At 51.8% G+C, this 20,403-nt stretch overlaps 1 protein-coding gene across 2 annotated transcripts; it reads left to right on the top strand.

Moving 5' to 3' along the window:
• Positions 1–14,402, top strand: EXOC3L2 (exocyst complex component 3 like 2). Of its 2 annotated transcripts, XM_018062588.1 has the most exons (10): positions 1–252; positions 1,817–1,928; positions 3,014–3,115; positions 3,219–3,319; positions 3,516–3,626; positions 5,089–5,224; positions 8,079–8,201; positions 8,669–8,824; positions 9,581–9,702; positions 11,864–14,402. In XM_018062588.1, exons 1-10 carry the CDS (start codon positions 74–76, stop codon positions 12,144–12,146), a joined length of 1,425 nt encoding a protein of 474 aa, XP_017918077.1. In that variant the 5' UTR covers positions 1–73; the 3' UTR covers positions 12,147–14,402. The 2 variants fall into 2 exon arrangements, with proteins under 2 accessions (XP_017918077.1, XP_017918078.1); XM_018062589.1 differs by lacking the exons at positions 1–252; positions 1,817–1,928 and adding an exon at positions 2,729–2,923.

Raw genomic sequence — 20,403 nt, 5'->3', positions numbered from 1 at the left:
GGCGGCGGCGCCCGGGGCGCCCGGGGGCCTGGCCGGGCAGCTGGAGGCGCTGCGGGGACGGCTGCTGGAGGACATGGGCGTCGTGCGGGGCCGCCTGGCGCCCTCCTACCCAGCCGGCCTGGGCGCCTTCGGCACCTACCTGCGCGGCTACCACGGCGCGCTGGCCGAGTGGATCGGGGCCGCCGCCCGCCGGAGGCTGCCGCTGGCCGACCGCTACGCGCTGCTGCACTGGCACAACCAGGTGTACCCCAGGTGAGCTGCGGACCAGCGACCAGCTGCCCGAAGTCCGCAGAACGCCCCTCCCTCCACCCCGTCCAGTCCCGGCCTTCTCAGCTCCTAAGGGCCCTGGACTTTCAATCCTAGAACTTGAACGTCTTTGACCCTTCCAGACTCGGCGCTGGTGACATTTACGTTTCGAGAGTCTTATGGCTCAGCACGCTTTCCACGCTAGAACTCAGCAACAGGAAGCCTCTGGTCATAGCACCATACACGAACCTTAGAATCCTCAACACTTGGACTCTTAGAATTTTAGCAACGCCCACCCTTCTAATCTGAGAAGCTTAGCACCAGTGACCCTTGTCCTGCTGAAATCTTGGCACTGTTGACCCTTAGAATTCTAGAACCCATACAGCACTCTAGCCTTCAACCCTAGGGCACTAGCGCGGATGACTCTTCCAATCTTAGAACTTTAGAACTGATGACATTTTCAATTCTAGAACCTTGGCGCTGATGAGCCTTTTGAGTCCTATACCTTAGCTTTTTTTTTCTGGTCTGCCATGTAAGGCTTGTGGGATCGTAATTCCCAGACCAGGGACTGAACCCGCCCTCAGCAGTGAAAGCTCAGAGTCCTAACCACTAGACCACTCGGAAATTCCCTATCCCCTCTTTGGATCCTAGAACTTTGACACTGTTGATCCTTCACAGTTTTAGCCTCTTGAATTCTATAATCTTAGCATCTAGAACCTGAGTACCATTGACACCTCCAGTCCAAGAATTTTATAACCATCGAGGCTTTGGACCTTCAAACATTCCATTCTTGTGGCCAGAGGATGGCATAACATTATTAGCAATAACTGGGTCACTAGGGGCTCCAGGGAAAAGGGATCAGCCACACCCAAACCACACACTGGAAGGAGAGGGAGTGGGTGGTTCCTCATCAAAATCAGGGTGCTGACACCAGAATAGTAAGGCAACAGTTACCCCCAAGCCACATCCCATTTGGGAGTATCTGTTCATGACGCTCTCATGCCGACTGTCACAGGGGGAGGCAGAATAGGGAGCCTGGGATGTGAGATGTCAAGTCTGACTTTTAGGGAGATGGGGCTTCTGGCTGAGAGGATGCCCTGAGCCAAAGGCTGGTGTGTGGGGGGGTTAGTGGGGAAGTGTGGTGAGAGCGATGGCATGGTACAGGCCGGGGCATGCAGAAGGGCAGAAGCCAAGGGGGACGGCTGACACTGGAGGCCTACCAGGCGAGGCGAGGCCGCAGGGACTAGGGGCAGAGGTGGAAGGGAGCTTCTGTCCTGTGAACCTTTGGTGGGTGAGACCTTGCGTGCCAGATCCTCACGTCTGGACTTGATCCCTCCAAGTCTTGCCCGGACACCATCCATCAGGGAGCTGACTCAGAGAGCTGGAGCCAAGGGAGCAACAATTCCAGAGACTTCCTTTGAGGGATGAGCAAAGCTGGCCCCAAGGGAGGAAGGGAGTGGCTCAGGTCACAAACACAGAGAGCGAGAGCGTGAAGGAATGAGTGTGGGGAGGGGTTCAGTTGTCCAGCCTCAGCTCTCACAGACCCCCTGCCTCTTTCCCCCACTCCTAGAGAGGTCCTGGGTCTGGTGGACATGGTTGCTCTGGAGAACGGGGAGCTGGGGCCCCTTCTGTCGCCCGGCACCCTTCGTGGCTTGGAGGATGAATGTGTCACAGACGTGAAGGTACCCAGAACTTGGCATTAGTGATCTGGAAGCGGGAGGCACTCTGCAGAGGGGGGTGGGGGTTACACTGGGCTTGGGGGGGCCTCTCCCCTCCCCCTTTCCCTTTCCATCTCCCTTTTCCCTTTATGGACTTCTGAGTTTTGTCCAAAAGAGAGAAATGTAAGCCCATACTGATCCATTCTGTCTCATGTTCAGTGTATCTCAAACACCCAGCCAGGCATAGGAACACTCGGTAAAGGTTCAATATATTCGGACACTTCAAATCTTACAGCAAGACAGAGTTGGTCATAGGACCTCAGCTCACAGACTCAAGGACTCACAGAAAGAGGGCATCGAAACATCTTTGCAGGATTCATGTTGATGTATGGCAAAACCAATACAATATTGTAATTAGCCTCCAATTAAAATAAATTTATATTAAAAACATCTTTGCATATAAGCAGGGCTGATAGTAAATAAACATGCTTAATGATTGGCATAGTTACTGCTAAGCAGAATGGTCCTGCTGTAAACACCCATCCCAGCCGCAGCTGTGTTTCTGGTCTAAAAAGCCAGTCCTGCCTCAGCCACAGAAGTCAGAATCTTTGCAACTCTAATTCTAGTTGCAATTCTGATTCTAATTAGTTCAATTCTAAACTTGAAGCTTTGAAATTTAGACTCGAACAAGTCTAGATACTCATACTCACTGAACTGAAGACAGGGCAGGACTAGAGAATCAGAGATGTGTAAATCTGAGAACCTCAGATTCTTGGAATTCTTGACTCACAGAATTTGGAAACCCTGAGCGAACTATTTTGCGGAAGCTGAGAGCAGAGTCTTAGAATCATCAGATAATGAGAGAATAAACCCTCAAGCCCTCTGCCTATTAGATGGGGGTGCCTTAAAACCACAGACTCTTAATATCAGGCTCCAAACTGTAGGCTTAGGAATGGAAAGGGCTGGGGCAGTTTTCTGGGCCAGCCCCTCTCTCCAGTGTTGCCCTGATGAGCTCACAGGTAGACTCCGGACCTGCTGGGGCCTAAGGTATGGAGATTGCGGTGGGAGAGGCTCGCGGGGTTCTGACGCCTGCCTCTGCCCTCCTCCAGGCTCAGACGCGGGCAGCCCTGCTTCGAGTGCTGCAGGAGGATGGGGAGCACTGGGGGAGCACGGAGGACTGGTCCAGCAACCTGGCCCAGGACGTGTGTGAGGTACGGGGCGGGGAAGAAGAGGGCGAATCAGCTGGGGTGGGCCACTGGGACCTGGCTCCCTCCTCACCCCCTCCTTACACCCCCCCCACCCCGGACCATGCAGCTGCTGGAAGAGCACACAGAGCGAGCGCCCCGCATCAGCCAGGAGTTCGGGGAGCGGATGGCCCACTGCTGCCTAGGAGGGCTGGCGGAGTTCCTGCAGAGGTACGGAGGACTGGGGATGGGGGTGGGCATCTGGACCCGGGATCCAACAGAGAGAGGACAGATGAAAGTGAATCGAGTCAAGATGGGCAGGAAGGGGCGCCTCTGTAGGGATCCCAGGCTTTGCTGGGCTGACTGCCCAGCCAGGGACCCTTATCCTGCAGTGCTCCCATCTGTCTGCCGTTTCTCCTCCCACCAGCTTCCAGCAGCGTGTGGAGCGATTCCATGAGAACCCAGGAGTCCGCGAGCTACCACCCGACACCTACATCAGCAGGACCATCTCCCTGGTCAACTGTGGCCCCCCTCTGAGGTGAGAGCATCCACAGGGTATGGGGGAGATGCCAGTCCAGGGTGACAAGCTCAACTGGGGTGCCTGGATCCTGGATGGGGTGGCCCCGAGAGGCATACACAGGGGACCTGAGAATCCTACGACCTGGGAGTCCTAGAAAGAACCGCAGCACCACTAGATTATAGAGTAATGGAAACCTGGGGGTGTTGGAATCCCAGGAACCTAGAAGCCAGACTCTAGGAATTATTTTTTTTTAATGTTTTTGTCTTACTTGTATAGTTGATTTACAATGTTGTGTCAATTTCTGCTGTACAGCAAAGTGATTCAGTTATATTACTTCCCCTTTTATTGACTTATTTTTAAGTGAGTTTTTAAAATCGGGAATGCATTCAAGATACAATAGGGCATACAATGAAAAGCTTCCCTCCGTTACTCCTCTGGTCAAGTTATTACTAACGTCTCCCATATCTTTGCAGGGTTATTTGATACATTTTCCAGTAAATATGTGTAAATAAATGTATATATGCAGAGGCAAGCTTCATGCATATGCAGAGATGTGTATGCATATGCATATTTCAAACATACACAAGTAAATATATTACTATGTACATACATATTATTTCTTCCTTAAAAAAAAAAAAAGAAATACAGGGACTTCCCTAGCAGTTAAGACTCTGTGCTTCCACTGCAGGGGACGAAATTTCGATCCCTGGTGGGGAACTAAGATCCCACATGCACATGCCTTGCATCATAGCCAAAAAAAAAGGGGGGTGACTCCCCCCAAAATAGAGATGGTAGAATACTGAACACACTCTGTCCTTTTCCCTTTTACACCTTGGTGGTCTTTCTGTGAGCACCTGAAGAGTTCCCACATTCCTCTTTCATATCTGAAGTGTTGTCCACTGTCTGGATCTGACATCATTCATTTAATCTATCCGGAGTGGGTGGACAGTGGCCTCCACCCTTTTGTAGAGAAAAACTTGGCACAAGTTTGGGGACTCAGGGATATGTTCTCAGAAGGGGGTCTGCTGGAATTTGGGCAGAAAGTCCCAAATGCCCTCCAAACCGGGTTATTCTCCTTTCAGTGATGGAGATGGCCATCAACTGTTACAATGACAGAAAATGAGAAGGGTAGCATTTTAGAATTATAGTCCTTTAGAATCACAGACTTTTAGGATGGAGGCGTCCCCACTCTCACCCAGAAAGCACCAAGACAAAGAGACCCAGAGAGACCGCTTCCTCCCCATTACATCCCCCTAGACTCCCAGACAGTCCACAGAGCCCCCCAAATCCCCAACCCTCCAGACATCCCCCGATATTTCTCGCCCCAGACCCTCCCCAGAGCCCCTGACTTCCACCAGCTCCTCCTCTGACCTGTCACCCCTGTGACCTACAAAATAGGGTCCGTCTAAGGGGAGACAGGTCCAGACAGTTGGGCTGAGATGTTTGGGTCCGTGACTTTTGGTTCCATGGATCCCTGCAGGGCTCTGGCGGAGCGCCTGGCCCGAGTGGGGCCCCCCGAGAGTGAGCCAGCCCGGGAAGCAGCCGCCAGCGCTCTGGACCGCGTGATCCGACTCTGCCACCGCATCCTGACCGACCTGCTGTTCCAGGAGCTGCAGGTGAGAGGCCATGGGCTGGGGTGGGGCCAGGGTAAGGGGGCGCCCCCACCTCATCCTGCAGCTCCTTTCAGCCCATGACTCAGTGTTTGGGAAGCAGAGTGGGTGGGGTGGGGTAACAGCTATATCTGGGTGGTTTAGGGGGGTAGGGGGTGCAGGAAGGAAGAGGCAGGAGGACATGGTCAGGGGAGGATGGCCATCAGCAGGAAGGGGCCTTGGGGACTGGGTGGAGCTCCTCGTCACCGAGGTCCCCCAAATCCCTGCCCAGCCTCTCCTAGTTCCAAGAGCCCCATTTACTCATCTCTGGGCTCCTGCACATGCGCAGAGGGGACAAGGTTCAGAAGGAGTGGGGGGCTGGTGGGAACACTGGGGAACAGAACTGAGCATTGTGCGTGTCCCTGCTTGCAATTGGTGCTCAGTCCACATTGTATACCAGATTGTGTCCCACCTCTGCTTAGAACCCTCCATGGCTCCCAGCTCTCTCTGGGCAAAAGCCAAGGTCCTCGCTGTGGCCCCCCAAGGGCCTGGATGGTCTGCCTGTTCCCCCTCTGACCTCATCTCCTCCCGCTTCCCTCCTTGTTTATTACACTCCAGCCACATCCACCCGCCAGGCCAACTGCTCCTTAACGTGTCAGACACATTCCAACTTCAGTACCGTTGCACCTGAGGGTCCCTCTGCCTGGACTTCTCTTCCCTCAACAGGCCCAGAGCTCCCTCGCTCACCTCCTTCAAGTTTTGACTCAAATGTCACCTTCTCAGAAGGACCTCCTCTGACTGTCCTATTTAAAATAGAAGCCCCCTGAGACTCTCCCTCACCCCCCCGCCCCAAGCTCTGTTTGTCTCCAAAGCACTTATCACTACCTGCCATGCTATATCCTTCGCTTTTTTTTTTTTTTCCAATCTGTCTCCTCCCATTGGAATGTTAGCTTCTCAAGGGCAAGGATTTGTTGGAATGCTTCTAAAATAACTTTCTTGTAATGGAAAATTTCAAACATACACAAAAGTCAGCAGAATGACCTCCCGTGGACCAGCTCCAGCAAGTATCAGCTCCACCTTCCCCCTACCTCTCCTGCCCACTGGTTTCTTTTAAAGCACATCCTTGATATCCTATCATCATCCATCAGCACTCCAACCTGTATCTCCAAAAAGATAAGGAATCTGGCCTTAAAAAAAAAAAAAAAACATAATTCACTGCCACTCTCCTGCCTAACAAATGGAACAATCAGTCCTTAATATCATCACATATCAATCAGAATTCAGATTCCCCCCAAAGGCTTATGATGATCACGTGCTTGGAGTTTTGTTTATCTCATTTTGCACTGTGTCCCCAAGAGTTCTCTGATGTGCTCCCAGTGATCCACGCAGGGCTGGGCCATGCAGGAAAGGTTCAGAGAATGTTTGTTGAATGACTCAATGGACAAGTATGGGAATGAAAGTAAGTGAGTGTGGTGGAGGAATTAGGTACAGTTTTTATTCCAGGCCTGGCGGTACCACTTCCAGGTAGGGGGTCTTGGGCAAATGGCTTTCCCTTTGGGGTTGCTGTTTGCTCATCTGGAAAATGAGCACAGCCTTCTCAGATGGCTGTGTGGAAGCAATGGGCTTGCGGCCATAAAGTGTTTAGCTCTCGGGTACTGATCATTGTGATCTTCGTAAATGTACAGAGTTCATAGCATCAGCAACACTTCCTGAGTCAAGTGCTGTACTAAGAGTGACGGCTCGTTTGATTCACACACCTGCTTTTTAACAAAAGCCCACATTTTTGGAGGATCAGAAAACTGGGCTACTGTGGGATGAGAAGGCAGGAAGGGGGTGCAGGGCCGAATGGGATAGGATCCTGCTTCGGGCCCTCATGGACACCAACCTCAAAGGTGTTTGGGGACCTCCTGCTCCCAGTGTCCACCCAACAGCAGCATCTCCCCTCGCTCCTCCCAGCCTCCATCTCAGGGACAGACCCACTCCCCATCCCACCTCCAGGATCCAGATGCCTCCCGTCCCTCCCCCAACAGGCGACCACCCACTACGTCCTATGCATCTGCTACCTGTATTCTCCTTGCCTCCTCCTCATCCCTTCTGTCTCCTTCCAGACCCCCCATTTCTGCCTCAGTCTTGCCCCTTCCCAGCCATCTCGGTGAAGCACAAAGCTGATCTGCTCCCTCTCCTGCTCAGAACCTTCCATGGCTCCCCAGTACCCTCAGGAGAAACCTGGAGATCCTCACACAGCCCGGGAGGCTTGTGTGTTCTGCTCCGTTCACCTGGCCAGCCCCATCTGTCTACTGGGCAGTCATACATGACCTTCCCCTTCCTTGCTAACCCTGACTCCTTTCCCTGCTTAGATTGGCCCTTAGCTTGGTTTAACACTCTGCTGCCTCTTAAGTAATTATTTTTGAACAAAGGTCTCGCATTTTCACTTTGCATTGGGCCTGTGAATTATCTAGATGGTTTTGCCAGCCACACTGACCTTTCTGGCCCTCTGACCTGCAAGCCCATCTGAAATCTGAATCTTCTTCACACTGGCTCTCCCCTGGATTCAGCTACTGCCTCTCCCACTCCTCACTTGGCTAACAGTGACCATCTTCTGCGCCTCAGCTCTGGGGACCCCTCCTCCAGGAAGCCCTCCTTGACTCTCTATGCTGACTCAGCCATTCTCCTCTGGATTTCCTAACCCCCTGGAAATGGGTCTGTCTCCCCTTCTGGACTGTGAGGCCCCAGGGAGGCAGGGCTGGACTGTCTCTGGCACTGCTGTATCCCCAGCACTGTGCAGGAGCAGAGTTTGGGGAACAAATATTGAATTGCTAAGTGAAGAAAGAGGGTGGAAAGGAGGCGAGCCTCGAACCTCTGCCCACTCTTTCCCACCCAGCCGCACTTTAGCAAGCTGATGCGCAGGAAGTGGCTGAACAGCTCGGAGGCCCTGGATGGCATCGTGGGCACGCTGGGCGCTAAGGCCCTGGCGCTGCGCAGAATGCAGGATGAGCCTTACCAGGTGCGTCTGCTTGGGCGGGGGAGGGGTGCGGGGTGGAACCCGGGCGGCCGCGGGGCGAGGGGCGGAGGGGAGCCAGAGTGCTCGGCTGGGAGAGGCCTCTTCTAGGTGGGGAGCAACTCTATCAGGGAGAGATAGGTGGCGCTCAAGCTGGGGTCTGCGCGGAGGGCGCCCACGGGTATGTGGTATAGCCGGGGAGGGGTTGCCGGCAGGGTTGGGGCCTCTGGGAGTGGAGCTCCGGAGAAACCCGGAAGAAGGCTGGGATGGGGCATCCTTTGGGGGCCGGTGGGCTCGCGGGCTGATCAGGGGAGCAGGTCGGGGGTTCCCCAGAAGGAGTCAGGAGGACTGCCTGGGGACTGGGGGCGGGGAGGGGTTCCCGTAGGGTGCCCGGAGTGGGCGCGGGCGGGTGGGAAGCGGGGAGAGAGGGTCATCAACAGCTCACACTCCCTCGCGGCTTCCCGGGTCCCCAGGCGCTGGTAGCTGAGCTGCACCGGCGGGCGCTCGTCGAGTACGTGCGGCCCCTGTTCCGCGGGCGCCTGCGCTGTGGCTCCGCGCGGACCCGCAGCCGCGTGGCCGGAAGGCTCCGGGAGGACGCCGCGCAGCTGGAGAGGCTGTTCCGACGGCTGGTCAGTGCGGTCAGAGGGCGGGGGGGCTCCGAAACCAGGAAAACCGGGAATCTGGGGACTCGATAGCCGGGGGCGGGGGCTTAGAATGAGACCCGTACCCAACTGTAACACTCTGATCTCTGCCCTCTGCGGGTAAAAAGTCGGCTTTCTCCCGGCGGCGAGAGCTCAGTCAGGGCTCAAATGAGAAAAAAATGGTCCCTATGCGTTGTTGTGGCGATTAGATAAGTTAAAGGGGCTTAGGACCTGGAATCCTGAACATTAGCTATTATTACGAGCACAGAGAGTCGCTAAATGTGACAGAAACTCAGGACTTGAGCGCTCCCAAATCCAAGCATTTAAAATCAGCAAATCTTATTTGTACCCCGTTACAATCAGCAAGACCGGAAGAGTCTCACCCAGGCTATCCGGGGAGTTTCTAACCTAGAGTTCTTGGAATTTTCTTGTTAATTTGTGGGGAGATAACTGTAGGTTCACACGGGGTTATAAGAAAGTGCAGAGAGAGATCAATGACATACTTTGTCCAGTTTCCCCCAATGCTAACATTTGTCCCTGAGCCCCAAATTAACTACAAACAGTAGATTATATTACGGATTTTCCTTCAAATTTCCAAAGGTTCCAGATAATCTCTGACTACAGCCCGCCCTATGCCTGGTTTTACCGACGAGAAAACCTCGGGGCCTCGGGAGAGGGTGGTTACGAAAGGGTAAGCGTTGACGGGGGCGAGGTTGTGAGCCCGGGGTCCTCTCTCAACTGCAGGAGTCCCAGGCCTCGTGGCTGGACGCCGTGGTGCCCCGTTTGGCCGAAGTTCTCCGCCTGGAAGACACGCCGAGCATCCAGATGGAGGTGGGGGTGCTGGTGCGGGACTACCCGGACATCAGGTGAGATCCCCACCCCACCCCCCCACGGCCGCCCTGGCCCTTTCTGCCGCCGGCAGGGCCGAGGTCTCCCGCGAGCCCTGGCATATCCGTCCGTGCGTTTCCTGCCTCTTGGGCGAGGGAGGGAGGCGGCGAGCGTGTCTGACGGCCGTTTCCTGCTGGAAACCAGGGCATTATTAATACGATTTCCCTCCTTCTGCCGCCGCCGTCGCTGCCGCCGCCGCCACCAGGGCTCACAAACAAACAAGCAGTCACAGGAAGCCCGGGGCAGGGGGGCCGCGGGGCCGCCCGGCCGGCAGGAAGGGCCGGCCCATCAGGGGAGCCGCGGGGGACTCGGGGACACGCAGGGGCGCACGGGCGCACACGCACTGGGATAGTGGCAGGGGCCGCTCAGGTCCTGATGGACTCTTTCCTTTGTGATCCTCTCTGAGCCTCAGTCTCCCGCTTCTGATCCATGGGGACAATAGTTCTCTTTTCATGATTAACGAGGGATGATTTACCATCCTCCGTGGTAACAGCAGTGACACCACCAGTTCTTGTTTATTGAGTCCTTAGGTCAGACCTAAAACAGCCTTGCACACACTCGCTCTATAAGTAAGAGTTATTTTAGAATGGAAGCTATTTTAGAAATTCTTTGCAGGTAAAAGGCAAGCACTGTTCTGAGAGCTTAGCACCATCGGAGGCAGGCAGAGAGTAACTAGCTGACACCAAATGTCACAGCTAGCCAGCAGCAAAGTCTGGACTTGAACCCAGGCAGTAGGCCCTAAAGCTGGTGCTCCTGACCACCGCACAACACTGCCGCTTGCATAAGGTGGTGGTGGCGGTAGTCCCACAGCGTTGGGCAGACAGACATTCTGTATTCAGAGAGACACACCCCACAGGACCCCAGAGTACCGCTGGGTTTAGGGTCAGGACTTGGGGCTGAAGGTAAGGACTCTGGAGCTGATTCAGGATGAATAGTTCTGGTTGTGAGGTGGGGGACTTGTGTCCTTGGGAAACCACAGCATCCCAGAGTTGCATGGCATTCCTGCTGAGCTGGGGTTTCTGAACTTGAATCTGAACTTGGATATACAGCCCACCAGCTGCATATCCAAGTTTGAAAGGTCTCCAGCTGGCCTGGGAGGAGGGGTTCCAGAGCTGAGTTAGGGGGGCCACGTTTTGAAGCTCACTTGAGCTGGAAGGTTCTTGAATCCCATTTTAGATTAGTGTTTGGGAGCTATGGGGATTTTGAATTTGGAATGTGGACAGGTGAAGATGCTGAGGTGGATTGAAGGGGGTGGTAAAGACCCCAGAACCTTGTTTGAAATGAAAGTTCTGGAAATGAATGTTGGGTGCAGGGTATTGAATTGAAATATGGTGGTTCTGGAATTGCGTTTTGGATCCAGGATCTAGAGCTGAGATCGGGTGAAGGGGAGGTTCTAATGTGTTGCATTTAGGGCCGAGGGTTGTGGAACAGAATTAGTTTTGACAACAGAGTTTCTGGTGGGAGTGAGGGTCCCCAAGGTGAATTTGGGGTTCTGGGGGAGAATTTTGCTTGGTAACAATTCCAGGAATGGGCTAGTGGTGAAGTGAGTGTTCTGAGGTTGAATTTGGATGAGAGTCCAAACAGCAGTGGTGGAGAATATTCTAGACCGGGTGTTGGGGTGAGGTGAGGGTTAGGATAGGGATGGGGGTGAGCACTTCCAGGCTAGATCTGAGGGATGATGTGGAGCCGTGTGAGATGAAAGTGAAGGTGAAGTTAAGGGTTGCTACAGAGTCCAGAGCTGAAACAGGCGCGAGAGTAGCAGAATGGTCATTCAGGAGTGGTCTGAGCTCCTGAAGGGGTGGAGATGGAAGGTTATTTTAATCAAGAACTGATATGGGGTGAAGAGGAAGATGCTTGTGCTGGTTTTGGAGGTGAGGGTTCTGGAATCCACTGTGAGTAGGGGGATTTGGAACTGGTTGGAAGGGAAGTTCTGGAGGGGGGCTGGTGGGATCTAGGGGAGCTGGTGGGAAGGGAGGATCTGGGGGGAACTGATACGGAGGAGGAATATGGAGAGAGCAAAGGGGTTCCAGAGCTAAGACAAGTTCTGGAAGAGATGGCTGGGGGGCAGGGTGGGTATCCCAGGTGGGCTGGAAGTATATCTGGAGGCCCCCATGCACCTGTCCCCTCCTCCGCCCCCAGGCAGAAGCACGTGGCAACGCTCCTTGACATCCGTGGTCTGCGCCACACGGCCGCCCGCCAGGAGATCCTGGCAGTGACCCGGGACCTGGAACTCTGCGAGGTGGCAGCCCTGTCCCCACCTAGGGACCGTGCCTTCTTCGCAGACATCCCCGTGCCCCGGCCGCCTGTCTGCCTAAGCCTCCCCCTCTTCCTGGGCCGCCTCACCCTCTCCCGGCTGGCCTGCCTGCCGTGGCCTCGGCCTCCGGCTCCGTCTCCATTACGGCGGCCCCAGGCCCGACGCTGAGACTCTCCCAACCCCACCTCAGTGCCCCCCATCTTTGCTGCTGACAGACCATCCCCCCCGACCCTGACTCGACTCCTAGCCTGGCACCACAGACGCCTGGGCTGGCAAGATCCTTAGCGGTCTTCTCTCCTACCCCCAAACTCCCTGTTCCGAGGAGAAAGCGGCTAAAAGGAGCAAGGACTTTCCCAAGGCCATGAAGCCCGTTCCCAGCACCAGCTCCCCAGCCCAGCATGGGGTGGGTGGCGTTTTGGAAGGCTGTACACAAATATCCCAGGCCCCCCCCTTTCCCCTCACCTCAAGGTCTGGCCTCAATCCAATGTATTAAGGAACGTACGATACTTAGAATAAAGAGGTTTCTATTTAACACAAGGAAGGGCTGAGTCCCCAGTGTGTGGGGGGAGGAAGGACTGGGGCAGGGCCCAGGGCCAAGGGCTTCTCACACACCCAAGGCCGGGCTAGGGTCCAACTCCTGGGCAGAGCAGTGGAGGCCGCGGGAGGCCCTGCAGGACTGGAGCAGCCCTGCCGTCCCATTCACACCAGGTCCCCGAGGCTGCGTGACTCTACGGCAGGCCCTCGGCCTCTCTGGGCCAGCGACCCTCATTTTGTCCATCCCCAAGTGCCTTCTCTCCTGGGCCCAGTGGTCCCACCTTGGCACACACCCCCTCCCCCATCCTCAGGCGGGAAGCGGTATCAAGAGAGGAAGGAGGTTGGGGGCAGGGCTGGCGGCATCCAGGGCGCCCTCCTGGGTTGACGCAGGAAAATCTCAGGGTGGGAAAAATTCCAGCCTCTCACCCCCAGCCCTGCCGCCGGATCCTAGTCCCCACGGAGACCTTGAGGTGACCTCCTTGCTGACCCCTACCCCTCCGGCCCAGTTGGACAGGCTGTGATGGATGCTTCCTGGCATGGCTTTTTTTTTTCTTTCTGCAAAGTCGGAAGAAGGAGGCAGCCAGGGGTCAGAGTGGAGGCTGGGGTTGGAACCTCATGCACATTTGAACTCACGTTTGACGTCTGACGGTCTCTTGGAGCCCCAGGGCTGTGTGATGCCAGGCAGGAAGCTGACCCTCTCTGGGCTGCAGTTCCTGTCCCTCTCTGAGGAACTGCTTAACCTCTCTTTGCCCAGGACAAGGTGAGATGTCCAGAGGATATATGCCCCTCACCTCACATCCTCAAGTGATACTTTCAATGTCATGGATATACAAGCGGGGAGTTGAGGAATGAACCGGCTGCAGTTTGTGGACATTTAATGAAAGATGTATTCATCTCAGTTTGGTAGGATTCTTTTTCGAGAGTTTGGTGCCCCACTGTAAAATGGCTGTATTGAAATAGAATTTACACAGCAGAGAATTCATCCATTTAAAAGTGCACAGTTCAGGGCAGCCACCTCTGCAGTCAATCTTGGGAACATTTCATCCCCCTAAAGAAACCCTGCACCCCTTTAACCATCAACCCAACCCCTCTATCCCTTTCAGGCCTTGGGGACCACTGGGCTCCTTTTTCTCTCTGGAGATCTGCATGTTCTGGAACGTTTTTGTGTAAATGGGATCACAGAAAATGGGGTCTTTGTGTGTGTGTGTATGTGTGTACGGGTGTTCAGAACACAATGTGAGATCTACCCACTTAACCCATTTCTCAGTGCGTAATACAGTGCTGTTAACTATCGCCACAAAGCTGAACAGCAGATCTCTGCACTCCAACCGTGCGCTCATTAAACAACTCTCCCCCCTCGCCCATCCCATCTGTTCTCTACTTTGATGACTCTGAGTTATTTTCATTTTTCTTATTTTCTATTGAAGAGTATAGTTGACTTACAATGTTGTGTTAGTTTCTGCTGCACAGCAAAGTGATTCAGTTGCACATATCTATATACATAGTCTTTTCATATTTCCCATTATGGTTTGTTATAGGATGTTACACATAGTTCCCTATGCTGTATGGTAGGACCTTGTTGCTTACCTGTTTTATTATGTCGTCACTTGTATCTGCTAACCCCAAACTCCCAGTCTGTCCCTCCCTCACCCCCCGAGTTTGAGTATTCTGAATACCTCATGTAAGTGGAATCATGCAGAATTTGTCCTTTTTTGACGGGCTTATTTCACTCCACATCATGACTGTCACAAATGGAAGGACTTCTTTGTTAAGGCTGAATAGTATTCTGCTGTGTGGCTTCACCCACTCATCTGCTGCTGGACATTTGAGTTGTTCCCATATCTTGGCTACTGTGAATAAAGAAGTGATTTTTGGGGGGCCTGTCTTCTTTCACTTCGCAAAGTATTTTCAGGATCCGTCACGTTGTAGCACGTGTCACTACATCATTTCTTTTCATTGTCAGATAACATTCCACTGTACGGCTATACCTCACTGTATTCATCTGTGTATCAGCTGATGGACAGACTTCTCAGGTGGCGCTAGTGGTAAAGAACTCTCCTGCCAAAGTAGGAGATATGAGATGCAGGTTCAATCCCTGAGTCGGGAAGGTCCCCTGGAGGAGGGCACGGCAACCCGCTCCAGTATTCTTGCCTGGAGAATCCCATGGACAGAGGAGCCTGGCGAGCTACAGTCCATGGGGTCGCAAAGAGTCGGACACAGCTGAAGCAACTTAGCACGCACACATGCAGCTGATGGACATTTAGGCTGTTTCTACTTTTTAGTTATGAGTATTGTGCTCCACTTTTTTTTCTAGATTACAAACATTTTCTTGGTTCCCTGAGAAGTTCTGACCTTACCCTGAGCTTCATTCCACCGTGTTTTTTAATTTTTGACCTTGTTGCATGCTTGCAGGATCTTAGCCCCCTGACCAGGGACTGAACCCAGGCCACAGCAGTGAAAACCCAGAAGCCCTAACCATTAGGCCACCAGGGAACGCCCTCAGTTTCCACTTTTGTAAAACGGGAGAAGAGTCCTAACAGCAGCATTAATGTGGCGCCTGCAGCATGCCAAGTGCCATGCTCCCAAGGATTCACTCAGCAAACCTGCAGATTTGGAAACAGACGCCCAGACAAAGACAGGAGTGCCACTAAAGTCGCCATCCAGGGGCTTCCCTGGTGGCTCAGTGGCGAAGACTCTGCGCTTCCAACGCAGGGGGCATGAGTTCAGTTCCTGGTTGGGATACTAAGATCCCATGTGCTGTGTGGTGCGGTCAAAAAAGTAATAAAAAATGCCAAATCACCATCCAAAGAGTGCCAGGGGCAAGACCCCACCTACTCACCCCAGGCTCCCGAGGAGATTGTGTGCGAGAAATCTGGCTCAGATCCTAACCCAGGGGGAGTGCTTGGAAAACCCTTAACTGATTGGATTCACACAGAGCTGATTTCTGGACTGTGGGACTGGGGCGGGGTGGTAACTGTTTATTGGGTACCTACCTATTCTGTGTCAGGGGCTCCCTGAAAGTATCCTACATGCAGAGTATCTCAGGACTTCCCTGGTGGACCAGTGGGTAAGACTCCCTGCTCCCAGTACAGGGGGCCCAGGTTCAGTCCCTGTTCGGGGAACTAGATCCCACATGCCACAGCTAAGAATTCCCATACCGCAACTAAGACCCACTGCAGCCTAAACAAACAAAGACAGAAATAAAAAAATTTTTTTTTAATGCAGAGTGTCTCATGGCACCACCCCTTGGCCCTGGGAGAAGGGACTGGTCCTCTTAGGCAGGAAGCAGTCTCAGAGGTTAGGACAGAGGCGGTGGCTGGGATTTAAACCCCAATCAAATAGATTCCAAGAGCTCTCAGTCACTGTCTGCTGGCCCTGCTGTGCGCCAGGCCAAGCACGTGCCTAACTCACTGTACCCGTGCCTCGCTGCCTGGTCCACGGCCAGCCTCCCCGTCAACCCCTGGGAGATGGATGGTGTTATTGTTCCTGGTGCACTGATGAGGTCCCCAAGGCTCTGATGGACACTCTGGTCACACAGCCAGGAAGTGGCTGAGCAGCGCCTTCCTGGGAAGGGGAGAAAGGAGACGACGCCGGCTGGGGAGGGGCTATACATATGGGCCACGGCCACGGTCCAGATGAGAGAAAGGGAGGCAGGGGGCCATGCCCTCCCCTCGGACTGGGCTTGGTTCAGCTGGAAACAGGATCATTCGGCTTCATCAAAATGTGAAATTGCAGCCAGGACTATAAAGGCACCAGGGCAGGAAATTCTGGGAAAGGAGAGGGCCTGGGGTCAGTAGCCACCCCCACCCTGGGTCTTCCCGCACCCGCCCCTCCAGCCCCACCCAGAGTGGGTGGGGACCCTCCTTTTCTGCCCAATGCCTTTCTGATGAGCTGCCCACCCATGCCTGGTCATTTTCCACTGAGCCCTGTGTTTAAGGCAGCCCCATCAAAGCACCCAGACAGTGTGAAAGAGGCCCCTAAGGCCTGGGGGAGAGACCAACGGTGTTCAGTGCTGACCTAGCAAAGCCCTTGAGCCCCTCCCAAGGCCTCCATGACCACGCAGGTGGTCAAGCTGGAGGAGGCAAGCCTGGTTGTTGCTATCTGCAAGAGGAGGAGGAAGAAGGTGGGAACCTACGCAACTCCCATCCTGTCTAGGAGCCTCAGTTCCCAGGTCTTCTGTAACCTCCAGCCCCGTCAGAGCACCTGTCATCCTTGCCAGCCTTAACAGCTCTCTCTAACCCCCAGTCGCTACTGAGTCCCCATGCCTCATCCTGAGATGCCACCCCTCTCTGGCTGTCTCTCTCTTCGTGGCCTTGCTTCCTTCTGGAAGCCCCCTTCCAATCCTCAAGTCTCCACCTCTCACTCTGAGCCTCTCTACCACCTCTCTGAGCCCCTGGAAGCTGAGTCCTGTCCCCATCTTGGGTCCCCTCTCTTTCTGTTGCTATAAATTCACTCATTCTATCCATTCATCCACTGAGTTCATCTTGTACACCCAACCTTGTACAGGGTGATGCTGGGGACACTGTAGTGACCTCAACAACCTTGGTCCTGCCCTGACGGAACTGACAGTCCAGGGGGGAGACATGTCTGTCATACAAAGTGGTCAAGGCTAGAGTTGGGGAGCTCTCTAGGGGAAGTTCAAACTTTCCCTGACTTTGTCTGGGAATCAGGAAGGCTTCCTGGAGGAGGAGGCACCTGCTCTGAGATCCATCCCTCCACTAGACCACGGATATCATCTGGCAGGTCATAATACCCCAGAGGGCCCGAGGAAGAAAATGGAATCAATAGATTCCCCCAAATTTTCTTGTAGTCTTGCCTAAATAACTTTGTAATACATGGAACGATGTTCAAAGGGAAATTTAAAATGCTCATACCCTTGAACACAGAAACCCCACTTCTAGGAATGTGTCCCTTTGCAGTACTCTCGCAGGCGCAAGACAGACACTGCTACGCTGTTCAAAGTGGCAACGATGGACAACAGTCAACAGGTGACCAGTTAAGTTGGGTCCAGTAGGTACAGTCCCCAGTGGAATACAACATAACTAATACAAGATTGGAGGTTGACACTCTCATTTTATTCCCAAGCTCAGAAGGGAAGCATTTAGTCTTTCATTATTAAGTATCATGTTGTTGTTGTTTAGTCGATAAATCTTGTCTGACTCTTTGCAGCCCCATGGACTGTAGCCTGCCCAGCTCCTCTGTCCATGGGATTTCCCAGGCAAGAATACTGGAGTGGGTTGCCATTTCCTCCAGGAGATCCTCCCAACCCAGGGATGGAACCCGATTCTCTTGCATTGGCAGGTGGATTCTTTATTGCTGAGTAATCAGGGAAGCCCAAATAGCATGTTAACTGTAGGCTTTTCATAGGTGCTCCATATTAGGAGGAGGAAGATCCCTTCTCCCAGCATGATGAGAGGTTTGTATGGAAAATAAAGTTTGCTTGATGCTCTTCCTGTATCTTTTAGGGTAATTAAACTATTTTCTTCTTTATTCTATTAATGGAAGATGAATTACTTAGATTGATGGTTGATTGTTCAAACAATCTTGAATTTTTAAGGTTAAACCCACTTGATCATGACGTATTACTATTATGTATTGCTTGCTTTGTTTTCCTAATATTTTATTATTTTTGCATTCATGTTCATGGAGATATGAAAAAGAATTAGACATGAACTGACACCTTTTACGACAAAAAGCAATAGATAAACTAGGAACAGGAGCTAAATTCTTCAACATGATAAAGGAAATATATTAAAAAATAAGTAATATTACCTGCAATGGGGAAAGATTGAAAACTTTCAATCTTTTTGAAACTCCCTAAGATAAGAATCAAAACGAGAATATTTGCTTTCACCATTTCTATTCAACATAGTACTAGAGTTCCAGCTTCTAGAAAAAGGCAAGAAAAAGAAATAACTGGAAATGAAGAAATAAAATCTATTTGCAATAGCATGGTCTTATAAGTAGAAACTCCTAAAGAATAAAAAAAAAATTAGAACCAAAAATGAATTCAGCAGTGTGTAGGATATAAAATCATCACACACAAACCAGTTGTATTTCTATACACTAGCAATAAGCAGTCTAACATAGAAATTAAGAAAGAATTCCATTTACAAAAGCACACAAAGTAATAATTAGGAGTAAATTTTGCCTGGGAGCGAAATTAGGAGTAAATTTTCACTGAAAACTAAAAAGGTACTGCTGTAATGGAGAAGGAAATGGCAACCCACTCCAGTATTCTTGCCTGGAGAACTCCATGCTCAGAGGAGCCCAGCAGGCTACAGTCCATGAACTCGCAAGAGTTGGACACAACTTAGCAACCAAACCACCACCACCACGCCCCGCCAGGGCACCCCAGGGCACAACAGATTGCTGCCGCAACACAACTGGCCCACCCTCTCAGGCAGGGCTCACATCAGGGATCCAGAGGTGGGATATAAAAAACAAAACAAAACGCTGCTTTAAGAAAGTATAATTTGAAAAGATACATGTCCTCCTATGTTCACAGCAGCACTATTTACAACAGTCAAAACATGGAAACAAGCTAAACAGCCATCGACAGATGAATGGGTAAAGAAGATGCAGTGTATATACACAGTGGACTATTACTCAGCCGCAAAAAGAATGCGCGAATGCCATCTGCGGCAACACGGGTGGCCCTAGAGATTCCCATACGAAGCGAAGGAAGTCAGAATGACATGATATCACTCATCTGTGGAATCTAAAACATGACGCAAACGAAGATGTCTGTGAAACAGAGACAGACTCACAGACATAGAGAACGGACATATGGTTGCCGAAGGGGAGGAGGGGTGCAGGCGGGAAGGACTGGGAGTCTGGGAGTAGCAGATACAAACCAGTGTACATGTAGGATGGTTAAACAGCGACGTGTGACACAGGGAACTCCTTTCAACACCCTGTGATAAACCATAACGGGAAAGAATACGAAGAAGAATGCGTGTTTATGACACTGTACATCACCTATACGTCAATCATTTTTTTAAAGCTACAGTAATCAAGACAGTGTGGTACTGGAGCTTCTCTGGTGGCTCAGAGTTGAAGAATCTGTCTGCCCATACAGGGGACACGGTTTGATCCCTGGTCCGGGAAGAGCCCCCATGCCGAGGGACAACTATCCCCGTGCCACAACTATGCAGCCCATGCACGTGCCGAAACTGAGGAAGCCTTAGCGCCTAGAGCCTGTGCTCGGCAGCAAGAGGAACGACGGCAGCGTGAAGCCCTTACACGGCAACCAGAGAGCAGGACCTGCTCACTGCAATTGGAGAAGGCCTGTGTGCAGCAATAAAGGCCCAGTGCAGCCACATATAAACCAGTAAATACTTTAAAAAAGACAGTGTGGTATTGGAATGAGGATATATATCATACAAACACAATAGTGCCAAAATAGACCCAAAGTTTATTTTCTATAAACATGTAGTATAATTCAAGGGGAGGAAAGTCTTTTCAATAAATGATCCTGAAACAACTGGATATTTGCATGAATAAAACTGAACCCAGTTCACAGTGCACACAAAAATTACCTCAAATGAATCAGAGACCTAACATATAATCATAGACCTAGCATATAAACTCTAAAACTATAAAATTTCAAAAAAAGAATTGGAGACAATTTTCATAAACTTGGGGTAGGCAAGGTTTTTTAGACAAGACATTAAAAGTACTAACCATAAAAGGAAAAAAAAAAAACAAAAGATCAATGCAACTTAACAAAACTTAAAACTTCTGTCCTCCAAAAGACAAAATTAAGAAAATGAAACTGTAAGCCACAACCTGGGAGAAAATATATGTAATATGTTTTCCACCAAACTGGTTGAAATCAGAATATATAAAGTATCTTTATAATTTAATAATGAAAAAAAATTTTAATTTC

Source organism: Capra hircus, chromosome 18, assembly GCF_001704415.2.
Source record: "Capra hircus breed San Clemente chromosome 18, ASM170441v1, whole genome shotgun sequence".
Classification (NCBI taxonomy): Eukaryota; Metazoa; Chordata; class Mammalia; order Artiodactyla; family Bovidae; genus Capra; species Capra hircus.
The sequence above is the reverse complement of the archived record's forward strand: the minus strand, read 5'-3'. Positions and strand labels throughout refer to the sequence as shown.